General features: G+C 40.6%; 1 protein-coding gene across 1 annotated transcript in view; it reads left to right on the top strand.

Annotated features, from left to right (window-relative positions):
* Positions 1-26,029, top strand: part of RTF1 (RTF1 homolog, Paf1/RNA polymerase II complex component) — a 50,692-nt gene that overhangs the window by 3,909 nt on the left and 20,754 nt on the right. Inside the window, exons 2-4 of the mRNA XM_047075286.1 lie at positions 8,818-8,928; positions 22,263-22,410; positions 24,929-25,133. Coding sequence (XP_046931242.1) covers positions 8,818-8,928; positions 22,263-22,410; positions 24,929-25,133 — 464 coding nt within the window. The remainder of the gene's footprint in view (positions 1-8,817; positions 8,929-22,262; positions 22,411-24,928; positions 25,134-26,029) is intronic.

Below are 26,029 nucleotides of genomic sequence, written 5' to 3'. Positions count from 1 at the left end.
ATTTATAAAAACTTTACTCTGCCTTTCTCAAGAAAAAAAAATTGAGCTACATGCATACTAGAACTCTTTATTTCATAATTTCCTTTCTTGTTTCAAATGGTGATTATGTTGTCATGTCCTCTTTTTCTCTGCTCATGATACTTGAAGTAGCAATAATTAAGTTTGTCTTTGAAAGAATAGGCCCCTAAGTATTTTCTAAGGAGTTATCTTTAGACATATGTAAAAAATACCATTGTTATAAAGTATCCTTCCGTAAACCTTCCCCATAAAAGTTGGGAACTTTAAAAGTTGTGCCTTTCATATAGTCTTCTTTATATTAGAGCAGAATTTGGTAGAAGTCTAGGATGAAGAACTTGTGAGAAGTGTCACTGTTGACTACTGAAGTTTTTTAATTTGTGTCATAGTGTTGCATTCAGCTTGATGTAACTCCTTTGCTAATTTCACTCACCTTTTCTGTGCAGAGAAGATAGAGTCCCATGGGAGCTTTAACAGAGAGGCTTTTAAGAAAAAGTCAAAACAGATCTTTCACCCCCAAATCTGTTGGCGTACTACTTATTGCTCCCTTCCTCGACTGTAAGTTCCTCAAGGGCAGAGATTGTTTATCTTTCAGTAAATGTGCTAGACAGTGCTAGGCACCAGAGCAATTACTGAGTGAACAAAACGGAAACAGTTTCCACCTTCAGGGAGTTTAGAGAAAGGTGGGGGGTGGGAGGGGTGGGGGAATGGGAGGAGAGGAGTGGAGTGGAGAGGAGAGGAGAGGAGAGGAGAGGAGAGGAGAGGAGAGGGGAGGGGAGGGCAGGGCTGAGCCTGTGGCAGGGCAAACGCTGCTCACTCAGAGAGTCACTTCCTCAGTTTTGCTAGAGGCTATGAGGGAAGAGCAAGGGTATTGTGAGAGTGTGACCCTGGAGGGAGTAACAGTTAAATTGAGACCTGGAATATGTGTTAAGGAAAAGATTAGGAGACCAAAGAGCACAGAGACATGTTGAGTGTTCATGGTTGAGGGACCAGCATGCACAGAAGCACTGGGGCAGGAAGGACCTAGCACCCTAATGAAACTGAAAGAAAACACACAGAGACTGGAATATAACAAGTTGGAGAGAGAAGGTACAAATGAAGCTGCAGTAGTCTCTATTTGGACCCTTTGAAGATGGAAAAGTCAGTTTAATGAATCACAACCAGCATTAAAAACGAAAATGAAATTGAATCAAATAGAAAACATCAGGGTTACCTAGCTGTCTCAGTCAGTAGAGCACATGACTCTTGATCTTGGGGTTGTGAGTTTGAGCCCTATGTTGGGTATAGATACTAACTTTTAAAAACTAAATTTTTTTAAAAAAGAAAACATCATGTGTCAGACTTTGTAAAAAGGAGTATTGTTTTCTGAAACCTATGTTTCTTGTATACTGGCTCATGAGGTATCATTGATCTTACAGTGGGCTGAGGTTAAAAAGTTTTAAAGTTGTTGGTAGGGCCATGTTGGCAACTTTAAGGACTTTGGACTTGCTTCTGAGGGTAATGAGAAATCACTGAAGGATTTTAAGCCAGAAGAGGTGTTCAGATTCGTCTTTTAAAAAGTTTTCCCGGTCTGTTATGTGGAGAGTAACCTAGAGAAGGGACACCAGTTAGGTGGTAGAGGAGTTCAGGTGAGAGATGGTGTAGAGCAGAAGTTCAATTAGAATGGAAGTTCCAGGTAGGCAAGGTGATTTGTTCACTGTAGTATTCCTGCACCTAGGACAGTGCCTGGTATGCAGCAGATACCCTGTCAATGTTTGTTAAATGAATGCTTGACTTGTACTGGTATGGTACTTACAGAGACAGCAGAAAGGAGATTTGATTGGACATAATATTAAGGATAAAATGAGAGGACTTGATGATTGAATGTTGAAGGTGAGGAAGAGGAGGTTCTGGCCTGAGATGGGGAACCTTGGGAAAGAGCAGGTTTAAAGGTAAAGAGCATGGGGGGGTGCCTGGGTGGCTCAGTTGGTTAAGCGTCCAACTTTGGCTCAGGTCATGATCTCACAGTTTGTGAGTTCGAGCCCTGCATGGGACGCTCTGCTGTCAGTGCAGAGCCCACTTTGGATCCTCTCCCCTTCTCTGCCCCTCCCCCAACTTGCGTGGGCACACTCTTTCTCTCTCTATTTCTCTCAAAATAAATAAACGTTAAAAAAAAAAGGTGAAGAAATGGATTCATTCTTGGATGTAGAGATTAAAGTTGTCTGTGAGATATTTAAGTGGAAATGTCAAGTGGGTAGTTGAAAATAATGTGTGCTTGGGGCCTGACTGGCTCAGTCGGTAGAGCACGCGACTCTTGATCTTGGGGTGATGAGTTCGCACCCCATGTTGGGCGTGGAGCCTACGTTAAAAAAAAAAAGCTGGAGGGGCACCTGAGTGGCTCAGTCAGTTAAGCATCCAACTTCAGCTCAGGTCATGATCTTGAGGTTCATGGGTTCCAGCTCTGCGTTGGGCTCTGTGCTGACAGCATGGGGCCTGCTTGGGATTGTCTCTCCCTCTCTTTCTGCCCCTCCCCCACTCTCATAATAAATAAATAAACATTTTAAAAAATCTTCTCTATATTCCTGTCTCTCCAGGTTTTTGGGTTTTTGTTTTGTTTTTGTTTTTGTTTTTTTTAGTTTATTTGTTTTGAGAGAGAGAGCATGTACACGGGCTGGCAGGGAGGGGGAGAGAGAGAATCCCAAGCAGACTCTGCACTGTCAGCACAGAGCCTGATATGGAGCTCGAACCCACGAACTGAGATGATATGACCTGAGCTGAAATCAAGAGTCAGACGCTCAACCAACTGTACCACCCAGGTGCCACTAAAGAGAAGATTTTTAAAAATAATAATATTAATGCCTGCCTGACACAGAGTAGGCACTTAATAAACCTTTGTTAAATATGCAAATGCTTCTTGGCATATCCACGGTGGAAAGTTTTTTGACTTTTCTGGTTACAGAAGAGTTAGAGACAGGAGATAGTGTCAGTTTGGGAGTTCTTGCTCCAACCCCTCTGATTTAATACTAATATCCCTTTAAGGGGTAGAAGAAATGTGCATTGCTTAGAAAGTATATTAGGGGCGCCTGGGTGGCTCAGTCGGTTAAGCGGCCGACTTCGGCTCAGGTCACGATCTCGCGGTCCGTAAGTTTGAGCCCCACGTCGGGCTCTGTGCTGACAGCTCAGAGCCTGGAGCCTGTTTCGGATTCTGTGTCTCCCTTTCTCTGACCCTCCCCCATTCATGCTCTGTCTCTCTCTGTCTCAAAAATAAATAAACGTTAAAAAAAAATTTTTAAAAAGTATATTAGAAGAGGGAACTAGATAAGAACAAGTAACAATAGAATTTTTTTTTTTTTTTTTTTTTTTTAAATTTTTTTTTTTTTTTTTTTTTCAACGTTTATTTATTTTTGGGACAGAGAGAGACAGAGCATGAACGGGGGAGGGGCAGAGAGAGAGGGAGACACAGAATCGGAAACAGGCTCCAGGCTCTGAGCCATCAGCCCAGAGCCCGACGCGGGGCTCGAACTCCCGGACCGCGAGATCGTGACCTGGCTGAAGTCGGACGCTTAACCGACTGCGCCACCCAGGCGCCCCACAATAGAATTTTTTTAATGTACATTTTGAACAGGCTGAAAAGTGATTTTGTCAATTTTATAACATTGTGGACATATATGGAACTCAGTATTTTATCTACAGTTATAATTACTTGGCTGGAAATATGAAGGGTATGTTGCCACATTTAGTGCCAATCATGAGAAACATAAAGGATTGTTATACTCCCAGTTTGGAATTACTTCAGAAGGGTTTTGGTGTATATGTTCATTGTTTTGATTTGTTTTCTTTCAATAAAAATAGTAGATGCTTAAAAAAAAAATGGTAGATGCTTGTTGAAACACTGCCAACAAACCAGAAATACCTCCCTGTCTCAAAAACGTACATACACACAATGGCTCCATTTCTTACTCCTGAAAAGTAAACCAGTGTCCACCATTGGAATCTTATTCTACCTACAGTTTTGATAGGAAAGAAAGAATAAGAATTAACATCGCAAATTTAAACCTGTGTGAATTACTGCTCTTCCCTCAGTATCTTTCTAGTCCTCCCTCTTCTCCCTGTCCTTATCCAGGTCACCATCCACTCTGATGACACTGCTCTGGATTCCTTCTGACTCCTTCCTGCACTTCCACCCTGGCCCCTCTGGTCTGTTCCTCTGTCATTTAGAGTGCTCTTTTAAAAACCGTCTGAAGGTGGTTACTCCCCCTGAAACAATTTGATGGCTCCCCATTGCCTTCAGATAAGATGCATGCTCCTGATACTGCTTTATAAACCTTGAAATGATCTGGTTTCTTTTTACCTCTCACCAGCCCTACTCCATTCTCCCTGTTGCCTGCTAAGCTCCAGTCACACTGGTTCTCTTTCAGTTCTTCAAATACACCAAGCTGTTGCCAGCTTCAGGGCCTTAGCTATTCCATCTGGAGATCTCTGTCCAGAAAACTGCCCCTCTCTTTCCTCTTTCAGAGTTTCTAGTCTCAGCCTAAATGCCATTGCCTCAGAGAAGCCTCCACAGATCACCGTATCTTGATACATTCCCCATTCACTTGATTCACTTTCTTCTTAGCACTTATCATAAGATATAGTGAATTGTTTCTTGTTTATTGTCTGTCTCCCTCACTCAATTTTAAATTCCACGAGGTCAAGGACTATATATCTTAAAAATTTTTTTTTCATGTTTACTTATTTTTGAGAGAGAGCAAGAGCGAGAGAGCAGGGGAGGTGCAGAGAGGGGGACAGAAGATCTGAAATAGGCTCTGTGCTGACAACAGAGAGCCCGATGTAGGACTCGAACTCAGGAACCATGAGGTCATGACTTGAGCCAGAGTTGGACGCTTAACCAACTGAGCCATCCAGGTGCCCCGTCGTTTTTGATGACTGTCTACAGGGCTTGGTGGTACATAATAGGTACTCGTAATAGGGTGATCATTTGCCCTGTTTGCCTGGAACTGAGGAATTTCCTAGAGTTTTCAGGATTTGCAGTGCTAAAACCACAACAGTCCTGAGCAAACCAAGATGTTTGGTCACACTAGCCGGTAGTAATTATTTACAGTAGTTATATTTGTGGAATGAATAAGTGAGAAAGAGTTCAGCATGCTAATTAGCCATAAAAACCTCTGAGGCTTATCCCTGTAGATTTTTATTCTCACTTGTGGGGTGCAGACTATGTATCCCACTTTCATGTGATCATGGGAGATTTGATTAAAGAGAGGAGATTTAATTTCCTTTAAGTAAGTAAGAGAGAGGTAAGTTGCTTTATTACTGATCGATCCCAGCATAACATCACAAAAAGTGCAGTGTGAGTGATGGGGTTGGGGAATGAAATCTTAAGGTTTACGAGTCTTCATGTATTGATGGATTAGAATTCTAATCTTAACCGGAATGGTGCTATTTTAATAAACATTACGTTAGTGCAGTTAGACTTACTTTATTTTAGTGTCTTGGTTTTAGCAATCTGATTTAATGTTAAATATCGCTTTTAAGCAAGTTGAGGAAACTGCTCTAGAGGCCAGATGTGGTATCCTGCACAGCCATACGTATACTATGTTGGGCACTGGCCTTAATTTAAGCAGATCTTTAGTTCATCTTAAACTTGATATTACACGCTAGCACCCCTGACTGCCATCCCCTTAGACAAATACTGCGATAAGTCGGAAGGTTTTCACTGGATGAGATGAAACACAGGGGCAGTGGTGAGAAAGAACCGCTGGACACACAGAAACATCTCAACCAGCATGGTACAGTTGAATCGGGCTGGCAGGAGAGAGCTGCAGCTGGACCCATGCATGTGCATGAATCAGTTTTAGATTGGCTTTTTCAAGTCCATGTGTTGGATCTGTCATCCCCTACAAGTAGTAAATCTGATGATGGTCTCTTCACGTACGCATGTTGGAAAGACTTTCCGTTGTACTTGGTCTGTTGAGCTGTACTTGACAAGCCCTCAGTAGACTAAGGGACTTAATTGTAGAGTAGCCTTGCCATGTGCTCCCCCATTAACTTCTTGTGCAATTCTTAACTTGTGGAAAGGGTGTCTTTCACACTGTTAGGAAGGTCTTTGCTGTCCCCATACTATTGTTAATATGATATTGAATGTCTTAGGAGAAGAGGGACTGTGTCTATCAGATGCAGTTGTTTGTTGATGAAAGAGCATAAACTCTACCATGGGAGTGGCAGAGAGTGAGGGAGAGAGAGAAATCCCAAGCAGGCTCCACACTGACAGCACAGAGCCTGATGCCAGGCTTGAACTCACGAACCATGAGATCATGACCCAAGTCAAAACCAAGAGTCGGCCGCCCAACCTACTGAGCCACCCAGGCGCCTCTAGAGTGGAACTTCTTTAACAGGAAGGCAGTATTAACATTTTAACACTTTAGTTACAGTAACTTTTAATGGATGCCTGCCGCTTGTAATAGTTAATGTTTCAAGGTAGGATTTGATTGCTAGGTATCCAAATCCCTTTTATAGTGAGTTGGTGTTAAAACAGATTTCTAGTGCATTTGTGAACCTCAGGAAAGAGATAACTTATCAGAAATCTTTCTGAATTTTATAAATTTGCATTAAGGTAATGTGGCAAGGGAGATAATAGTAGAGGCCATCTGCCAATTACCATGTAACTCAGAAATCCCCCTTCTAGGTATATACCCAAGTAAAATAAAAACTTACATTTACACAAAAACCTGTATATGAACATGAATTATGCCAAAATGGAAACAACCCAAATGTTTTTCAGCTGGTAAATAAACTGTGGTACACCCACATGATGGAATACTCCTTAACAATAAAAAGAAATAAACTATTGATATATACCGCCACGTGGGTGAATATCAAATGTATTTTGCTAAGTAAAGAAGCCAGACTCAAAAGGCTATATACTATATGATTCTATTTATATGATATTCTACAATGGGTAGATCTGTCTGTAGGGTCAGAAAACAGGTCTGTGGTTGTTGTGGGATGGAGGAAAGGATATGAAGAGCAGTAATTTCCTGAAAAGAGCATTAATTTCCTGAAAGAACAGTCTTTTTTTTTTTAACACCAAAACTGTAACTCCAATTGACCAAATGCAAATTACAGCGGTATTTGTGAGGATGATGGAACTGCCCTATATCTTGATTGTGGGAGTGGTTAAACTGTAAGTATTTGTCAAAATTCACAGTATACCTAAGAAAGGATAAAGTGTACTTTATGTAAATTATATCTCAAGTTTTTAATTTTTTTAAAGATTTTATTTTTAAGTAATCTCTACACCCAGTGTGGAGCTCGAACTCACAACCCCGAGATCAAGAGTCACTTGCTCCACTGACTGAGCCAGCCAGGCACCCCCTCAAGTTTTTTAAAAGACCATAAACACATACACATATTGCTGTAATTTGCATTTCGTAAATAGAAGTTACTATTTTGGAGTGAATAAGTAGAATGTTCTTACCATCTTCAGTCTTTTCATAAAGTTGGTATGCTAGCTCTCGTTAATGAAATGAGAAGAGTAACATTTCATGACTGCATATGAAGAGGAGAGTGGGTCAGCTGTTAATCTGAGAAGGTCATTTTCTCATTCTGGCCAAGGAGAGTATACTCCTAAAATAGAAAGAGACTGGAAGAGGAAAATAGATACTTTGTAGCAGTCTATTATTTTAAAATCCATCTTTGCACTTGACGTATAATTGTATAGCACCATCATCATCAGGAAATAATACTGCTAGTATTTATTAGTTGTATTTTTCTCTTTTTTGGCAGAAGGGAAAAAATGTTTTAGACTGGTAGACCTTGACTGAATTAGGAGCTAGGATTCTATCTTCCACTAGTTTGAATCCTGGCTCTCTCATGTACTAGCTGTATTACCTGGGTAAGTTACTTAACCCTTCCTGTTCCTTGGTTTCTTTATCTTCAAATGGGAATGATAAAAGAACTTACCTCAAGGTTGTCATATTAAATGTTAGATACTTAGAAAAGCACCTGACGCCAAGTAAGTACAGTATAACATTGGACTGGTACTGATATTACAGAGATCAAGAAACAGAAGTTTCCTTTTGTAGCATTTTTGGGTGACTGGTCTGAGTTGGCAAGAAGTAACTGGAGAAAGGAACCATGTAAGAGAGCAAATTCTGGTTGTAGCCATGACACTTACTGGCACATCATTCCCCTTCTAATCTGTCACAATGACCAGGACAAGGCAGAGGTGGTGAATGGAAACATTTGGGTTATCAAATTAGGATTCTCATGTAGAAGCCAGCACACTTACTGCTTGTTATCAGACTTGGGATTAAACACCAAAAATATACCTCGTTTTTTCTGATTCAAGCATTCAAAATAAGAAATGATCTTAGAACCTTAGAGTTTGTCAGCTTATTCAGAACAGCCCACAAATGCTAATTTTCCCATGAATTACAGTAAGAGGATGCTTTGAGTATTAGTTAACTATACCAGTAAGATCACTGAGCAGATTACCTTTGAAAACATGGTTCTTCTATCAGTTCCTCAGAATTGGTGCTTATGTAGCAGGTTGCAATTTGGGGGTACCCTCCAGTTCAGTTTTCTAGTCACTTTTCCATTTCAGACATACATTTCCCATTAAGAAGAAAGGGGCAGATTTTTGAAAACATTTCTTTAATGCTTAGGAATACTGGCACTTTGTTTGTGTGGTAAAAGTTCCCATGGTGACATTTTTCGATGGAAAGCACAAAGAGGTAGAAGAGATCTAGGGAAGGTGGGCATTTCTTGTCCTTGAATGTTTTTCTCTGTTGAACAAAATTCATGTGTCTACTTCTGCCCTGTTAGGAGCTTTTGTCCCTGGCAAAGCGGAAGCGCAGTGATTCCGAGGAGAAAGAGCCACCTGTGAGTCAGCCTGCAGCCTCCTCAGACTCTGAGACGTCCAACAGCGATGATGAGGTGGGTGTGCAGGGGCTTGGCCCCAGAGACTGAGTAGTATTTGAGGGTCCTGATTTGTACTGTCATTTACCTAGTGGGCCCCTCTACAGAGCACATGTGGCCATTGTTTACTTGCTTATTTCTAGCCCTGTTGCAAAAGAAGAGGCACAGCCTGTTAGTCTTCATCTCTTTGTTTTATTTTATTTTATTTTATTTTATTTTATTTTATTTTATTTTATTTTATTTGTTATTTTATTATTTATATTTATTTATTTCAACTTTTTCTTTCCATGTTCGTGTTAGAAAAGAAATTATTTTTTTTTTAGACGTTCATTTATTTTGAGAGAGAGAGAATGCACACATGCGCCTGCTTGCAAGCAGGGGAGGGGCAGAGAGAGATGGAGAATCCCAAGCAGCCTCTGTGCTCTCAGAACCCAGTGTAAGACTCACTCTCACTAACCGTGGGATCATGACCTGAACCAAAATCGAGAGTTGGACGTTTAACTGACTGAGCCCCCCTGAAAGAGAAATTCTGTCAAGAATGCCATATGTTAGGAGCACCTGGCTTGCTCAGTTGGCAGAGCATGCAACTCTTAATCCTAGGGTTGTGAGTTTGAGCCTCACGTTGGGTGTGGAGCCTACTTAAAAAAAGTTAAAAAAAAGAAAAAAAAGAATGCCATATGTTAGTGGGAAATACTTTAGCAAGATAAGTTTTCTTTGGATGGATTGAATTGATGCCCTCAGAGTGGTGGTTGTAACTTTTAAGGAAGAAAATCCAGCTGTTCATTGTTTAAACCAAGGTGACTTTCCCAAACTGTCTACCACCAAAAAAGGCCCTAAAAGATCTAGAACTTTAATGGAAGAGAGAGACAAGGGGAAAGTTCTTTGAAGCCCTCCTACATGTTCCTCTTTCGATTTAAAATATTTTTTTTCAGGCATCCTTGGGTATGTCATTTGGTTGAGTGTCCCATCTCTTGAGTGTGGCTCAGGTCATGATCCCAGAGTCATGGGATTGAGCCCTGCATCTGGTTCCATGATGAGTGTGGAGCCTGTTTAAGATTCTCTGTCCCTCTGCCCCTCTCCCCTACTCGCATGTGCACGCTCTGTCTCTATCATAATAAATAAATAAAGTAAGTACTTTGTTCCTTTTAGTAATTTCCTGGAGAGAGGCCAGATATCCCCTTTCTGTTGAATCTCAAACCCTGCAGTCTAGGAAAATGTATATATTTTTTAAGTTTACTTATTTATTTTGGGAGAGAGCGAGAACTAGAGAGAGCACAAGGGAGGGGCAGAGAGAGAGGGAGGGAGAGAATCCCAAGCAGGCTGCATACTTTCAGCGCAGAGGCAGACTCAGGGCTTAATCTGCTGAACGATGAGATCATAACCTAAGCTGAAATCAAGAGTCAGACGCTTAACGGACTGAACCACCAGGCACCCCAGGAAATATTTTTTTTTAATATGAAATTTATTGTCAGATTGGTTTCCATGCAACACCCAGTGCTCATCCCAACAGGTGTCCTCCTCAATGCCCATCACCCACTTTACCCTCCCTCCCACCCACCATCAGCCCTCAGTTTATTCTCAGTTTTTAAGAGTCTCTTTATGGGGGCGCCTGGGTGGCTCAGTCGGTTAAGTGTCCGACTTCGGCTCAGGTCATGATCTCGTGCTTCACTAGTTCAAGCCCCGTGTCGGGCTCTGTGCTGACAGCTCGGAGCCTGGAGCCTGCTTCTGATTCTGTGTTTCCCTCTCTCTCTGACCCTCCCCCCATTCATGCTCTGTCTCTCTCTGTCTCAAAAGTAAATAAACGTTAAAAAAAATTAAAAAAAAAAAAAGAGTCTCTTATGGTTTGGCTCCCTCCTTCTCTAACTTTTCTTTTTCCCCTTCCCCTCCCCCATGGTCTTCTGTTAAGTTTCTCAGGATCCACATAGGAGTGAAAACATATGGTATCTGTCTTTCTCTGTATGACTTATTTCACTTAGCTAACACTCTCCAGTTCCATCCACATTGCTACAAAAGGCCAGATTTCATTCTTTCTCATTGCCAAGTAGTATTCCATTGTGTATATAAACCACAATTTCTTTATCCATTCATCAGTTGATGGACATTCAGGCTCTTTCAATAATTTGGCTATTGTTGAGAGTGCTGCTATAAACATTGGGGTACAAGTGCCCCTATGCATCAGTACTCCTGTATCCCTTGGGTAAATTCCTAGCAGTGCTGTTGCTGGGTCATAGGGTAGTTCTATTTTTCATTTTTTTGAGGAACCTCCACACTGTGTTCCAGAGCAGCTGCACCAGTTTGCATTCCCACCAACAACAGTGCAAGAGGGTTCCCGTTTGTCCACATCCTCTCCAGCATCTATAGTCTCCTGATTTGTTCATTTTAGCCACTCTGACTGGCGTGAGGTGATATCTCAGTGTGGTTTTGATTTGTATTTCCCTGATGAGGAGCGACATTGAGCATCTCTTCATGTGCCTCTTGGCCATCTGGTTGTCTTCTTTACAGAAGTGTCTATTCATGTTTTCTGCCCATTTCTTCACTGGATATTTGTTTTTTGGGTGTGGAGTTTGGTGAGCTCTTTGTAGATTTTGGATACTAGCCCTGTGTCTGATATGTCATTTGCAAATATCTTTTCCCATTCTGTCGGTTGCCTTTTAGTTTTTATTGTTTCCTTTGCAGTGCAGAAGCTTTTTTATCTTCATGAGGTCCCAATAGTTCATTTTTGCTTTTAATTCCATTGCCTTTGGAGATGTGTCAAGTAAGAAATTGCTGCGGCTGAGGTCAGAGAGGTTTTTTCCTGCTTTCTGCTAGGAAATATTTTTAATGGAGTACTTACTTTGTTTTAAAGTTCCACTAAAGTAAAACATGTTTTTATTATAATGAAGTTTAATTAACAGAACAGTGTTTACCAGTGCCCTGCATATGTTAAATTAGGAATGATTGCATTCTGGTCGACTGTAGTTAAGTTCTCTTAATCTTAAATAATTTAATAGACCTAAAATTGTTTTCCACAGCAAGAGGTAGTGAGTGTGAGTTTTTTTCTGTTTATTTTTAATGGTGGAACTATAATTCCTCTCAAATTGGTAAAATAAATCTGTTAGAAAAGCAGTGGGCTCTTTGAAATAAGTTTTTGCTTTTTCATTTTTCTTAAAAAATATTTAGACAGTACAGGAAAATCCTGAAATAATTCCCTTTCCCACTATTCCTACATCAACTAGTTTTATTTTTCCTGTTACAAAAGTCAGCTTCTGTGAGTCTGTCCCCCACCTCCACTCCCCACCCCCCTGACAATATCCTGTGAAGTTTGAATTCGTGTTGAGTCTGGAATACCCTGTAATATGTTTTTGGTCTTTGCATTTTCTTAAGATACAAGCAATAACTATCCTTTGAGGTATTTGGTTCTCCATATTCCTGTCTTAGATCAGAGTCCCAGGTATGCACTTATTGTAGGGAGTCCCCTTATCCTTTTTAACTGCTTCTACCGGGAGGGTAGAGTCTGTGTCAACCCCACTGCATTAGAGGAGTCCAAAACGTTTACTAGAGTCATCCAGCGTCTATAAAAACCTTTACAGCTTATGGTTCCCTTTGTCATTCACAGCTCCTTAACCAAGTCTGAATGTCCTCACCTTAGAATGCTACCCAACAATTTATGCACTTATTAGAGAAAAAGCCGAGACACAAGCTGCCCCCTGCTCAGTGGGGAATGAAACTTTGAGTGACTTTCCCTCACAAAGTTCTTAATTCTTGCTGTTGCCTCCGGGTCCCAGGCCCACCTGCTGCTGGCAACTCTACTCCATTCACTTTCTCCCCCACCCCACTGGGAATAGCATCCTCTATAACATAGTCATTCTGAAAGGGGCCACTTTGGTTTGCATTATCATCAGTCTTTCACCCAAGCTAATAGCTTAGCACAGATCACCTCAAAGTTAGGGTGAGTATTTCGTTATTTTGGACAGTTAAGCGAACTGTCCAAAAAGATTAAAATATATATTTTTAAAATCCTGACAACTACTGGAAAACTCAGTGGTATTACTGTGAACTCAGATTTATGGCTGCCTTAAAGATATTCCAAGGTCGGTAGGGGACTTCTGAGAGATCCTTAGAATGTGAAGTTTGAGATGGAGCCTCTTATTTTTCCCTCTCTCACAATAAATATTTACACATCTTTGTATTACTTCACATACTAAACTAATTTACTATGTCTTTTGATTTCTGCTATGGCACTTATATCCTTATGACCTAGCCTTTTTGAAATTTGATCGTTAGAGTAGCATTTCTCAGGTGGGGAGCCTATGATCTGAACTCTGTACCAGAGGCTACTCTGGAGTTTTTTTTTTAAATACATCTCCCATCCTTTCTCCCCTTCCATCTCTTTTATTATTTATTGTCATTAGTAAGCCATGAATACAGATAGAAGTATGTTGGTCCCCTCAGATTTGCTAGGACAGAAAACTGGTCAAGAACAACTGAGTTAGAAGGTTAATGGGTGGTTTGTTATAAGAAGAGACATGCCCTGACTTTAAAGCCTGAAAGTATCTAGCTAATTGACCTGGGGCAGGGGAAGGTGTGGGGGCGGGGGGGGATAAAGAGAAGTTATGGACATTTCCTATGCAGAAAAAAGTGGGCACATTGTACATTAAGTGTAAGGTGCAAGTAGGGAGGGAGTAGTAGATGTTTCACATATAGTATCTTTGCAGGGAGGAAAACCTAAATTTAATGAAAGAGAATATACTTGTGTATTATTTTTTGGTGAAGAGATTATTCTCAGTGATATCTTGGGGGCACATGTAAAAATAAGAAGCAGGACTCTTTCTGTAAGGTTTATATTGACCAAGCTGGGAAATTGGAACGCACAGCTCAGTGGTAGGTAGGTCACAGTGCTATAGTGTGATGTTTGGGTGCTGTCATTTCCTGTCCCTGAAAGCATTTGATAGGGAAAGAGCCAGTAAGGGTGCAAACAGGAGTGGCAGAGAGGAAAAATAACAAGGTCAGGAGGAGAGAGCTAGCAATTGCTCATTGACAAGATGAGGTTTAAAAAAAAAAAAAGGCCCAAACAAAAAAGTCCATTTGTTAGGAGGAACTGAGTCCTAAATCAAGTAGTTCAGAATCCTTTTTAAAAACATAGTGGATCTTGGGGTGCCTGGCTGGCTCAGTTGGTGGAGCGTGTGATTCTTCATCTTGAGGTTGTAAGTTCAAGCCCCATATTGGGTGTAGAGATTACTTAAAAATCTTAAAAAAGCACAGTGGATCTCCTAGAAACAGCTGAAACTAGATAAGGAAGCTTCAATTTTCTTGCTTGTAAAAATCACATCAAAAACCAAGAAAATCCTTTTTTATTCAGAGTTGAATAAAACTACATTAGTCAAAGTAAGGAGATAGCTGAATTATCTTCTAATACCCTCTGCCTAAGCAAGAATTATTTTTAAAAGTTTCATGTATAGTCTTGTTTTCAACATTTTTGAGAAATAAAAGCATTTGGCTCAGCCCTGTAGTTCAGTACTTGTCACACCTGTTTTTTATTCCCCAGAACTTCTGTCCATCTTCCTGCTGGTGGTTATGCCCCCACTTGCCTTTTCGAAGACTTTGCTCTTCTTGCTTTTCTCCCATTTCATTTTGCTCTACTGTATTTCTTTCTGAAGCTTCTTCCTTCTCTTTTTTTCTTATCTGATCTTTCAGGTTCCTTCATTTGGATTTAGTTTTGCTTTTTTTCCCCACTCTGTTATCTCTTGGCTGGTTCTAGTATTTTTTTTTTTAATGCTTGTTTATTTTGAAAGAGCACATATGAGCGCACACACGCATGAGAGAGGGGAAGAGAGAGAATCCCAAGCAGGCTCTGAGCTGTCAGCCCAGAGCCTGATGTGGGGCTTGATCCCACAAACCATGAAATCATGACCTGTGCCACAATTGAGAGTCAGACATTCAACCTCCTGAGCCACCCAGGTGCTCCTCCAGTATTTTTTTTTTTTTTTAAGTTTATGTATTTTGAGAGAGAGAAAGCATGTGCACAGGATAGGGGCAGAGAGCGAGAGAGAGTGTTCTCAGCCTAGAGCCTGATATGGGGCTCGATCCCATGACCCGCAAGCTCTGACCTGACCCTAAATCAAGAGTTGGATGCTTAACTGACTGAGCTACCCAGGTGCCCCTCCAGTATTTGTATACTATAACAGTTTGATGTTCTTTTACTTTTTTTTTTAATTTTTATTTATTTATTTTGAGGGAGACAGAGACTGTGTGAGTAGGGGAGGGAGAATCCCAAGCAGGCTGCACGCCACCAGCACAGATCCTAACTCGGGGCTCAAACTCACAAAACTACAAGATCATGACTTGAGCCGAAACCAAGAGTCACATGCTTAACCAGCTGAGCCACCCAAGCATCCCATGATGTTCTTTTACCTATACGATGAACTATTTACTTTTAAATTAATTTAGTAACAGCTTCTCTAGGAAGTTGACTTAGCTATCCAAGAGCATTTTGTGATCGCTTTACCATACAGGTAATACCTAATTAGCACATGCTCTCAAGAAAGGCCTTCACTGCTAAGCTAATATTTCCCTGTGTGTATATTGGTTTATTGAAGTTTTTGTACACAGCATATCTCTGGAACAAGATGCTCCACATAGACGAATTACCCCAGTACTGAAACTAAATCTTTGAAAATTTAAAATATAAAATCACTATACTTGAAGAAATTTTTGAATACTTACCTGGCAGGGGAGATACCATGATCAGGAAGAAATTTTTGATAGGTATTAGTATACATAGTTTTTCTTGCTGATTTAGTCAACTATTATGAATGGCAGTTGTATTGTGAAATATGGACTTCGAAAATAACTGAGCTGTGTAGTTTATGCATTTTATGCCTTTTCTTTCTCCTCTGTTAACGTAGGTAAGAAGTGGCCATCGTTCTCCCCTCTTGGTAGTCTCTCTGCTCCCATCTTCCTGCATCTGATCTGCTTTGGGGTCAGGAGACCAGGTGACCCTCTAGAGTTTAGGTTGGAAAACTCTGCTTTAGTGTTTGAATTTAGCAACAGCTATTTGGATTGCTTACAGCCTTCTTTTTTTTTTTTTTTTTCTCCCTTAAACGTACTTCTTGGTTCTTGGCTATGTAGATAACCAGGCAATAGCACCTCTTTTATCTACACACCATAAAATCTCATCATTAGAACTTGGAAAAATGAAGTGATTTTCATGGACCACTTGCTCAGACTTGTTTACATTCTGACACTTCCACCAAACAGTGGAATGGAGGTACTGATTATCTTTCACATTTTTTTTTTTTTTATGACTTCTGTTTCACTTTTGTTTTTGTCTCTATACCAGACTGTAAGTTTTTGTGACTGCGTTTAGGGATTCTCTGTTTTCCAGTTAAATACATGTGATGCCTGATTACAGAATACAGTAGTATCTTTTGTACTTTGTCAGATTAATTACACAGTAGAAGGAAAAAGAAAGCCAAGCTATCCTTCATATTCTTTATATCTTTCATACTCTTTAATATTCTATTACATTGCATTTACTTTTCAACTCTTCTGACCCTTATCTACCTTCAGGGGGAAAAAAAAAACATAAATCAGGAACTATGTCCTCCCCATATACCTCTTTGCTGGCCACTGTCAAGGTCTAGAATAATGATTACAGAATCCTTTAGATAGTTGCTTTGACTTAGTATAACGCTCAGTTTATGAAGAATCCTACACCTTTAAAAACCCACGCAGTCATAGAGATCATCTGGATTCCCCTATTTCACTTGTGAAAACAGGCTAACAGAAGTTCTGATTTCCTTTTCCCATCATAAAATAGTAGTATCCTACCTTAATATAGAACTTCCTGGATTCTGGAGTGTGCTGTGTACTTCTCTTATTCTGTCTCCTTTGAGTCTCAAACCACCCTGATAGGTGGTCAAGGCAGTATTATTATTTCTACTTTAGAGATAAGTAGTCTCAGGTTGAGGGTTAGGGCTGAATTCCATTTACCCCCAATTCCAGTGTGGTTTATCACTAACCCAACTGTTCTTGAATACTACTCACCTCAGTGTATTTCATTTTACTTGTAAATTCATTTCAGAGTAACTGGCCTGCAGTGGTTTCTACTCTGGATTCTGAGACCTAGAATATGATCTTCCTTGCCCGTTAGAGATAACCTCTCTGAAATATATTTATTTTTTAAGTTTATTTAGTTAATTTATTTAATTTGAGAGAACGAGAGCAGGGGAGGGGCAGAGAGAGGGAGAGAGAAAATCCCAAGCAGGCTCTGCACCATCAGTGCAGAGCCTGATGCAGGTCTCGAGCTCACGAACCATGAGATCATGACCTGAGCCAAAATCAAGAGTCAAATGCTTAACCAACTGAGCCATCCAGGTACCCAGCCTCTCTGAAATCTTGAAGTTTCTTTGCTTTTCTGCCTCAGGATGTTCAAAGTCCTCAGCACCTCCATCTATCCAAGTCCAAAGCAACCACTTGCCATCCCATGTTCTTTCCTGTCTGTCAGCTGGGTGCCAGTGAGGTCAGCTGCTTCTCAGAGTAGGACCTGCTTATACCACCCTCACATACTCAGGCTGGCACAGGGTTGTAGTACTAACCTCCCTTATATCATTAGATAATGCTGCCATTATAGTAGTTATTACATCAGTGAGAGTCAAAGTGCTAATCTCTTTTAGTAGTTAAGAAAACACCTTCATTCCAGTCTCTGTTTTAGGTTTTCTTGACTGCCTGCATACATGATGCTTTCTTGGTGGTGTGTGTCAGCCCACCTCCATGTAGAATGCCTGAGAGAACAGGAAGTCATGTATATGACAGTCCTGACTGGTAACATATCCTTGCCCTTTCCCAGATTGTTTCTGAGCACCTGTCACTGGGGGGTGCCCTGGCCTTTGTACTCAGATGCCCATCAGCAGGAATTCATCTTCTCATTCTTGCCTTCTGTGTGGTGCATTTTAGGGCATTTTCAGGTTCAGGGCAGAGCCTGCCTTTCGGTAGAGTCACAGTTCCCAAAACAAATTTTAAAATGCCTCATCATTTCCTGTACTCTCTGCTGGATGGGGAAAGCCTAAGAGTATCCCTTTTAATCCTGTCCTTTACTCTTTAGACTTCCATTTACTACCTACCACACTCTGACAGTAAAAGAATATTCCTTCTGTCTTAGAGTCAACAGAGTAAGGCTTTTGCAGGGACAGGGGAGCAGCTTCTGGGCAATATAACTGGACTAAGATATTTCTGTATTGATGTCGCTTGCCATAAGCCTTGACACTGTCCTTTATGGTTTATCAGAGACTGTGATCTTGGGAGAAGAGATGCTGAGTAAATATTTTAAATAGGTGCTTAGACCAGAAACATTCAGGAACCTATGGTTTATGAGAGTAAATGTAAAATGTGACAAATGTGATCTGAAACTAATATACCACTGTATGTTAACTGTACTGGAATCAAAATAAAATAAAATAACAAAAATAAATGTGATCTATTCTCCAGAAAAAAAATCTTTGGAAGATTATTGGAACTCATTTGAAGTCTTTCTCTATGAAATAATAATACATGAGTAATAATGAGACTGGCCCCCAGATTTTAAGTGATTGTTTATGTTTGGGTGGTGAACTACAAGTGTTTTTTGTTGTTGTTGTTTTTTTAACTTTAAAAATGCTTTCCTGTGTATTCAAAGGTTCATATAATGAACATATTTTGTTTTTAAAATTAGATTTTGGGGCTCCTAAGTGGCTCAGTCAGTTGAGGGTTGGACTCTTGGTTTCAGCTCAGGTCATGATCTTGTGGTTTTTTGGGTTTGAGCCCCAGTCAGGCTCTGTGCTGACCAGGTGGCATGGATCCTGCTTAGGATTCTCTCCCTCTCTCTCCTCCCCCCCACCTCCGCCTTTTCCCCACTCACACTGTCTCTCTCTCTCAAATAAAATAAATAGGTTTAAAATTTTTTTTCTTATTAATCTTTATTTATTTTTGAGAGACAGAGCATGAACAGGGAAGGGGCAGAGAGAGAGGGAGACACAGAATCCGAAGTAGGCTTCAGGCTCTGAGCTGTCAGCACAGAACCTGATGCAGGGCTCAAACTCACAAACCGTGACATCATGACCTGAGCTGAAGTCAGACACTTAACTGACTGAGCCACCCAGGTGCCCCAAAATAAAATTCGATTTTATTTATTTTTTTTTAATTTAAATTTTTTTTTAATGTTTGTTTATTTTTGAGACAGAGAGAGACAGGGTGCAAGCGGGGGAGGGGCAGAGAGAGAGGGAAACACAGAATCTGAAACAGGCTCCAGACTCTGAGCTGTCAGCACAGAGCCCGACGCGGGGCTCGAACCCATGAACCGTGAGATCATGACCTGAGCCGAAGTCGGATGCTTAACCGACTGAGCCACCCAGGCGCCCCTAAAATTCGATTTTAAAGATTTATCGAAAATTGGATACTTTTTTAGAAAGTAAATATACAAACACCTTAGTCCAGCCTCTCAGTCCTGAAAGGCACATTTGTAAGAATTTGTGTTCTTTGAAAAAAAAAAAAATTCTCTTTTTTTTTTTTTTTTTTTTTTTTTGAGAGAGAGAGCTTGCACACACACCGGCAGGGGAGGAGCATAGGGAAAGGGAGAGAGAGAATCTTAAGCAGGCTTCATGCTATCAGCACGGAGGCTGACAGGCTTAATCTCATGACTGTGAGATCATGACCTGAGCTGAAATCAAGAGTCAGATCTTAACCAGCTGAGCCACTCAGGCGCCCCTAGAATTTGTATCTTTTAAAGTAAAGTCACCTACGGTATTACAATTCCCCTAAAACCCTGTCACATATAAATGAACTTGGTTGTTCACCAGTGGCATGACAGACCCTGTTGAGTCAGCGTCATGGGAGATGAGGTCGCTTTATTGTCTCACTTCTTTTGAAATTGTAGGAAGGAAAAAAACGAGGTTCCCTTTGCTTGCTCAGGTTTAGCCAGGTCAGGAAAGCCCTTTTTAAGTGAAACATTTTATTTTCTTCTATTTTTTTTTGGTAATATTTACTGTTTTATTTTTGAGAGAATGTGCACATGTGCTCAAGCCAGGGAGGGGTAGAGTGAGGCGGGGGGAGAGAGAATCCCAAGAAGGCTGCACGGTGTCAGTGCAGAGCCCAATAGGGGGTTTGCTCTCATGAACCACGACATCATGACCTGAGCTGAAATCAAGAGTTGGTTACTTAACTGATTGAGCCACCCAGGTGCCCCAAGACCTAGCCACCCTTAACACATGTGTGATGTTGGTAGCTAACCTTTACCCTCTCAGCCTCTTCCTATTCTCAGTGGTAGAAGTACAAAGGGCCAAGACACTGGAAGAGGTTTCATAACCAACCAATAAATATTGACTACCTATTACGTTTGTTGTTGTGCTATTTCTTATTACCAAAGACAGTACAAAAGGTGTTTTATGCATTATTGCCTGTAGAAAGATACATATTGTCAGCATAGGAAGTTGATACATTTTAACTCAGTTAACTAAGAAATTGAACCCTTTGGCCTCTTTTGGATTCTTTCACACTGACCTAAAAATTATCTTCCTTGAGTGATTAAAATGTGAAATGGTTGAAAAGTAGGCTTCAGAGGAGAAGCATTGGGATTTCTTTCTAAATAGTGATGTAGGTGTTGAGATGTTAAAGCTTGAGAGATAAATTCACTTCTAAAGGAGAGTTGCTGTCCATTCATTTAATATATCATTCTAGAACATGTGGCTGGGTTTTTTCCCCCACTTTTCCCTTCTTCCTAACTCTTAAGTACAAAAATAAGTAGCAATTAAAATAACTAAGAGTAAATTAAAATAAAAAATCAAAAGATTAAAATCCCTTCACAATATTTTTATCTGGCGGTGTGTGGGTTCTTAAGAATAGCTCATAAAGGGGGCACCTGGGTGGCTAAGTCAGTTGAGTGTCCGACTTCGGCTCAGTCATGATTTCACAGTTCATGAGTTCGAGGCTCACACCTGGCTCACTGCTGTCACCCTGTCAGTACAGAGCTTGCTTCTGATCCTCTATCCCTTTCTCTCTGCCCCTCCCCCACTTGCACTCTCCCAAAAATAAATAAATATTAAAAAAAAAAAAGAATAGCTCAGAAGGAACGTTTTTCTTTCTCTCTCTCTCTTTCTCTCTTTCTTTCTTTCTTTCTTTCTTTCTTTCTTTCTAAGTTTGTTTGAGAGCGAGAGCAAGCACATGCGCTTTCAGCTCAAAGCCCAGTGCTGGTTTCTGTCTCACAAACCATGAGATCATGTCCTGAGCTGAAATCAGGAGTCCAGTGCTTAACCAGCTGAGCCACCCAGGCACCCACAGCAATATTTCTAAGATGGAAACACCATCAGAACTATCCCTCCCCCTGCCCCTAAAATACACCTCCAAAATAAATTTACTTCTGATCTTAACTGTTGTGAGGTAGAAGATTAATTTATGATTACATTATAGAAGAAGCAAAGACTTTGTTAAATAGTAAATGTAGACATTTTATATTAATACCAGATCTATTCAATGTGATGCTGGAAAGACAAGGATTATTTTTTGTAGTACATAAAGTAAAGAGGTATGGTTTAATATAACCAAATAGTATTTGTGAATTTTTAAAGTAATCACATAGTCTTTTTATAATTAAAGTGCTTGATGAAGGCAATTTTATTGGCCTTGAGGTAATTGTGTATTACCTGCCTGTTATTTGATAACACAAATTTCAAGATCCTTCTATTTAGACGTAACATCTCCTGTTGATGATACAATTTAAACGTCATGTTGTAGTGTTATATATTGAGGTTGAAAAAAGAAAAATAAACACATGTATATATATTTAACAGTCTACTCTCTGCCTCCTTGCAGTTGGTACCAGTGCTCCCATCCATGCCAGGGATCGGCCCTTATCCTTTCTGTGCTTTGTACAGTTTTCTCCTGCTAACAAGCTTTATTCCCTGCCTTCCTGGGACCCATTCCAGAATTAAACCATCCTGTGTATAAAACCCACACATACCAACCCCTAGCAATTACTTCCCTCTCTGCCACAGGAAGCATTAGAAGTTGTGTTTTGTACCAACTTAGTTCAGTTGATTTGCCAGAAGTTTCACATCTTTGTATTTCTGTTGTGATTTAAAAAAAATAACATTACTTAAATTTTATGTTGATTATATCCATTATCTACTATCTCTCAGAAATTACAAATTGGGAGTTCTGAAGTTTTAAAACCAGGGTTTCGAAAGTCCATACCGTTCTTCATATAAAGTATATTTGTTTTGGGTCAAAAATAGTAGAGACTCTTGCAATCATTTTGATGAATATCAGAGACTCAACTCTTGACTTTTCTAGCTTTTCCCAATAAAGTGCCTGTTTCAGTTTTCCTTTTTCTTTTCTGCTTGTAGTGGACATTTGGGAGCAATAAAAATAAGAAGAAAGGAAAGGCCAGAAAAATAGAGAAGAAAGGAACCATGAAGAAACAAGCCAACAAAACTGCTTCCTCAGGCAGTTCGGATAAAGACAGTTCTGCTGAGAGCTCAGCCCCTGAGGAAGGTGAGCCAAGCAGCCCAGACCTGGGGGTGAACCCCCACTCTTGCCAGGTTGAAGCTACAGAGTCAGAAATGGGGGGGGAAAGGGGCCTGCATTACAGCATCGCCCCTGTCTTTTTTTTTTTTTTTTAAACGTTTATTTATTTTTGAGACAGAGAGAGACAGAGCATGAACGGGGAAGGGTCAGAGAGAGAGGAAGACACAGAATCTGAAGCAGGCTCCAGGCTCTGAGCTGTCAGCACAGAGCCCGACGCGGGGCTCGAACTCACAGACCGCAAGATCGTGACCTGAGCCACCCAGGCGCCCCTCATCGCCCTGTCTTTATTGCAGTGGTCCATAACCTTTTCAGTGGTCATGGATCCTTTGAGAATCTGAATGAAGCAAGGAAAACAGATACAATTCCAAAGGGTTAGTGAGACCCCTGAAGCCCATCCAGGAAACCCATGAGGACTTCCTGCATTAGAGTCTTAACCCGCTGTACCCTGAGTGTATTCCCCTTTCTAATGTTTTTTTATTTTTGAGAGACAGAGACAGAGCAGAGCGGGAGAGGGCAGAGAGAATGGGAGACATAGAATCGGAAGCAGGCTCCAGGCTCTGAGCTGTCTGCACAGAGCCCAATGCGGGGCTTGAACCCACAGACAGCGAGATCATGACCTGAGCTGAAGTCAGACACTTAACCGACTGAGCCTCCCAGGCGCCCCTTTCATTTCTTTTCCTTTACATATGCATAGTCTGGCCAGGGAGGAAAATCCCTGAACCAGATACAAACTCCGTTTGGAAAAAAAAAAAAAAAAAATGTTCTTGAGGCACCTGGGTGGCTCAGTTGGTTGAGCGTCCTACTTCAGCTCAGGTCAAGATCTCACAGTCCGTGAGTTCAAGCCCTGTGTTGGGTTCTGTGCTGATAGCTTAGAGCCTGGAGTCTGCTTCAGATTCTGTCTCCCTCTCTCTCTGCCCCTCCCCTGCTTTCTCTCTCTTTCTCTCTAAAAAATAAATAAAGATTAAAAAAAAAATTCTTTTAATGTTCTTATTTTGAAATCAAGTCCAGAATTTTTGCTAATACTAGAATGAAAGTGAACTTGTTCCAAGACTAGAATGATAAACTTTACATTTCTTTTAAGAAATAACATGTATGGGGGCGCCTGGGTGGCTCAGTCAGTTAAGCTTCCGACTTCAGCTCAGGTCACGATCTCACGGTCCGTGAGTTCGAGCCCCGCGTCAGGCTCTGGGCTGATGGCTCAGAGCCTGGAGCCTGCTTCTGATTCTGTGTCTCCCTGTCTCTCTGCCCCTCCCCCGTTCATGCTCTGTCTCTCTCTGTCCCAAAAATAAATAAACGTTGAAAAAAAAAATTTTTTTTTTAAAAAAAGAAATAACATGTATGTACAAACTGGCTTGTATAGAATTAGTCCAACCTGGTTTTAAGCACATGCCTGTGAAGGTTTGCTCAAATTGAGTCAAGCAGAGTTCTTATTAAATTGCTAGTTTAACTTTATACTCATTTGTAATGTATACTGCCTTTTTCCATCACCGCTTACCCTGTCAAGATCCAGTTTCATTGGGAATTCACCAGTCAGTGTCATGACTCATTAAAACACTGAATTTTTTTAATGCTAACTAATAGATGTAGAAGAAATGATAGAAGATCATTGTTTTTCAACCATCATGGTAACAATTGCTTTACTTAAGAATTGTATTAAAACCACTGGATGAAAGTTTGTTGGAGAACAAGCTGTTTACACAGTCTCACAGTATCTTCTTAACTTCAAAGGAGAAAAGGGTGCCTTTACAAAGGAAAAAATCTGGGGGATACTACCTAACCAAGTAATCCAAATTACTGCCACTACTAATAGAACAAACATATGTCAGGTGCTTCCTGATGAAATATTTTAAAAAGATACTTTAAAAATCACTTATGGATTATTGCCAAAAATTCGTAACCTGAATAGTTTGTTGTTGAAACCAGCCAGCCCAAGTTGGAGAACATTTGACAACAGAATCTATTTAAATTTGAATTAAAAATTAAATAAAATTTAAAATTGAGTTTTTCAATTAGTTGTACTAGCCATATTTCAATTGCTCAGTAGCCACACGTGGCTTCTGTTCAGATAGACAGTATTTTCGTTATCACTTCACAGAATTTTCTTAGATAGTTCAGGCTTATACTCTTCAAAAATTCAATGGCATATGAGGCACCTGTCTGGCTCAGTTGGTTAAACGTCCGACTTCAGCTCGGGTCATGATCTCGTGGTCCGTGAGTTCGAGCCCCGCGTCGGGCTCTGGGCTGATGGCTCAGAGCCTGGAGCCTGTTTCGGATTCTGTGTCTCCCTCTCTCTCTGACCCTCCCCCGTTCATGCTCTGTCTCTATCTGTCTCAAAAATAAAAATAAACGTTAAAAAAAAATTATTAAAAAAAAAAAAGAAGAAAGCAGGGGTGATAGTGATTATCAACACTGGGTTGGGGAGGGGGTCCCCTGTGTGGCCCTAGTCTTCTGTAGCATAACCTAATCTTGCGTTTTGGCCTTGTAGGTGAAGTGTCAGACTCTGATAGCAACAGCTCCTCCTCCAGTTCAGATTCAGACTCTTCTTCAGAAGATGAAGAGTTCCATGATGGCTATGGAGAAGACCTCATGGGTGATGAGGAAGACAGGGCCCGTCTGGAGCAGATGACAGAGAAGGAGCGAGAGCAAGAACTGTTCAACCGCATAGAGAAGAGGGAGGTGTTGAAAAAAAGGTAAGGTTGTGACTTCTTAATGATGAAATAATTCTCCAAAATTCACATTTGCAGCCCATCATCCCAGGATTCAAGACTTAGAACTTCTTTTTTTTTTTTTTTTTTTTTTAATTTTTTTTTTTTCAACGTTTATTTTTGGGACAGAGAGAGACAGAGCATGAACGGGGGAGGGGCAGAGGGAGAGGGAGACACAGAATGGGAAACAGGCTCCAGGCTCTGAGCCATCAGCCCAGAGCCTGACGCGGGGCTCGAACTCACGGACCGCGAGATCGTGACCTGGCTGAAGTCGGACGCTTAACCGACTGCGCCACCCAGGCGCCCCAACACTTAGAACTTCTTATGACTTCTGAGTTACATATCTGACCATCTTTTCAGCATGGTTTATGTATTTTTTTTTAAAGTCTCAAACATTAAATTGCTTTTTGATAGTCAAAAGCTGCTTCGTTGTTTTCTGAATTACTTTTGCCTTATTTAAATGGTAAAAGTTCTTCCTTATCTCATAACAGAATCTCACGGTAAAAATAAACATGCTTTGGGGCGCCTGGCTGTCTCCGTCAGTGGAGCATGTGACTCTTGATCTCGGGGTTGTGAGTTCAAGCCCCATGTTGGGTGTAGAGATTACTTAAAAAAATTTTTTTTAAATAAATAAATAAACGTGCTTTTTGTCTCTAGAGATAAAATTGTCCTCAGAAGTAGGAACCTTTTCTGCCTACTTAATGTCATGAAAGAAAAACAGAATTTGTTCTGATAGCAGTTAGTTCCATTTCATCTGGGAGCCTGGGTTCCCTTGTGGAGACCATATTAAGTATAGTAAGTTATCCTAAGCAAGAATGTTTGGCTTTCAGTCAGCTGCAAGTAATAGACATTTGTTTTGAGTATAAATGCTTCTGAGGTTA

This window comes from Lynx rufus, unplaced genomic scaffold, assembly GCF_022079265.1.
Source record: "Lynx rufus isolate CCGP_SWC_20201006 ecotype Redwood Valley unplaced genomic scaffold, mLynRuf1.p SCAF_13, whole genome shotgun sequence".
Classification (NCBI taxonomy): Eukaryota; Metazoa; Chordata; class Mammalia; order Carnivora; family Felidae; genus Lynx; species Lynx rufus.
Note: the sequence above shows the minus strand (reverse complement) of the source record. Positions and strands in the feature narration are given on the sequence as shown.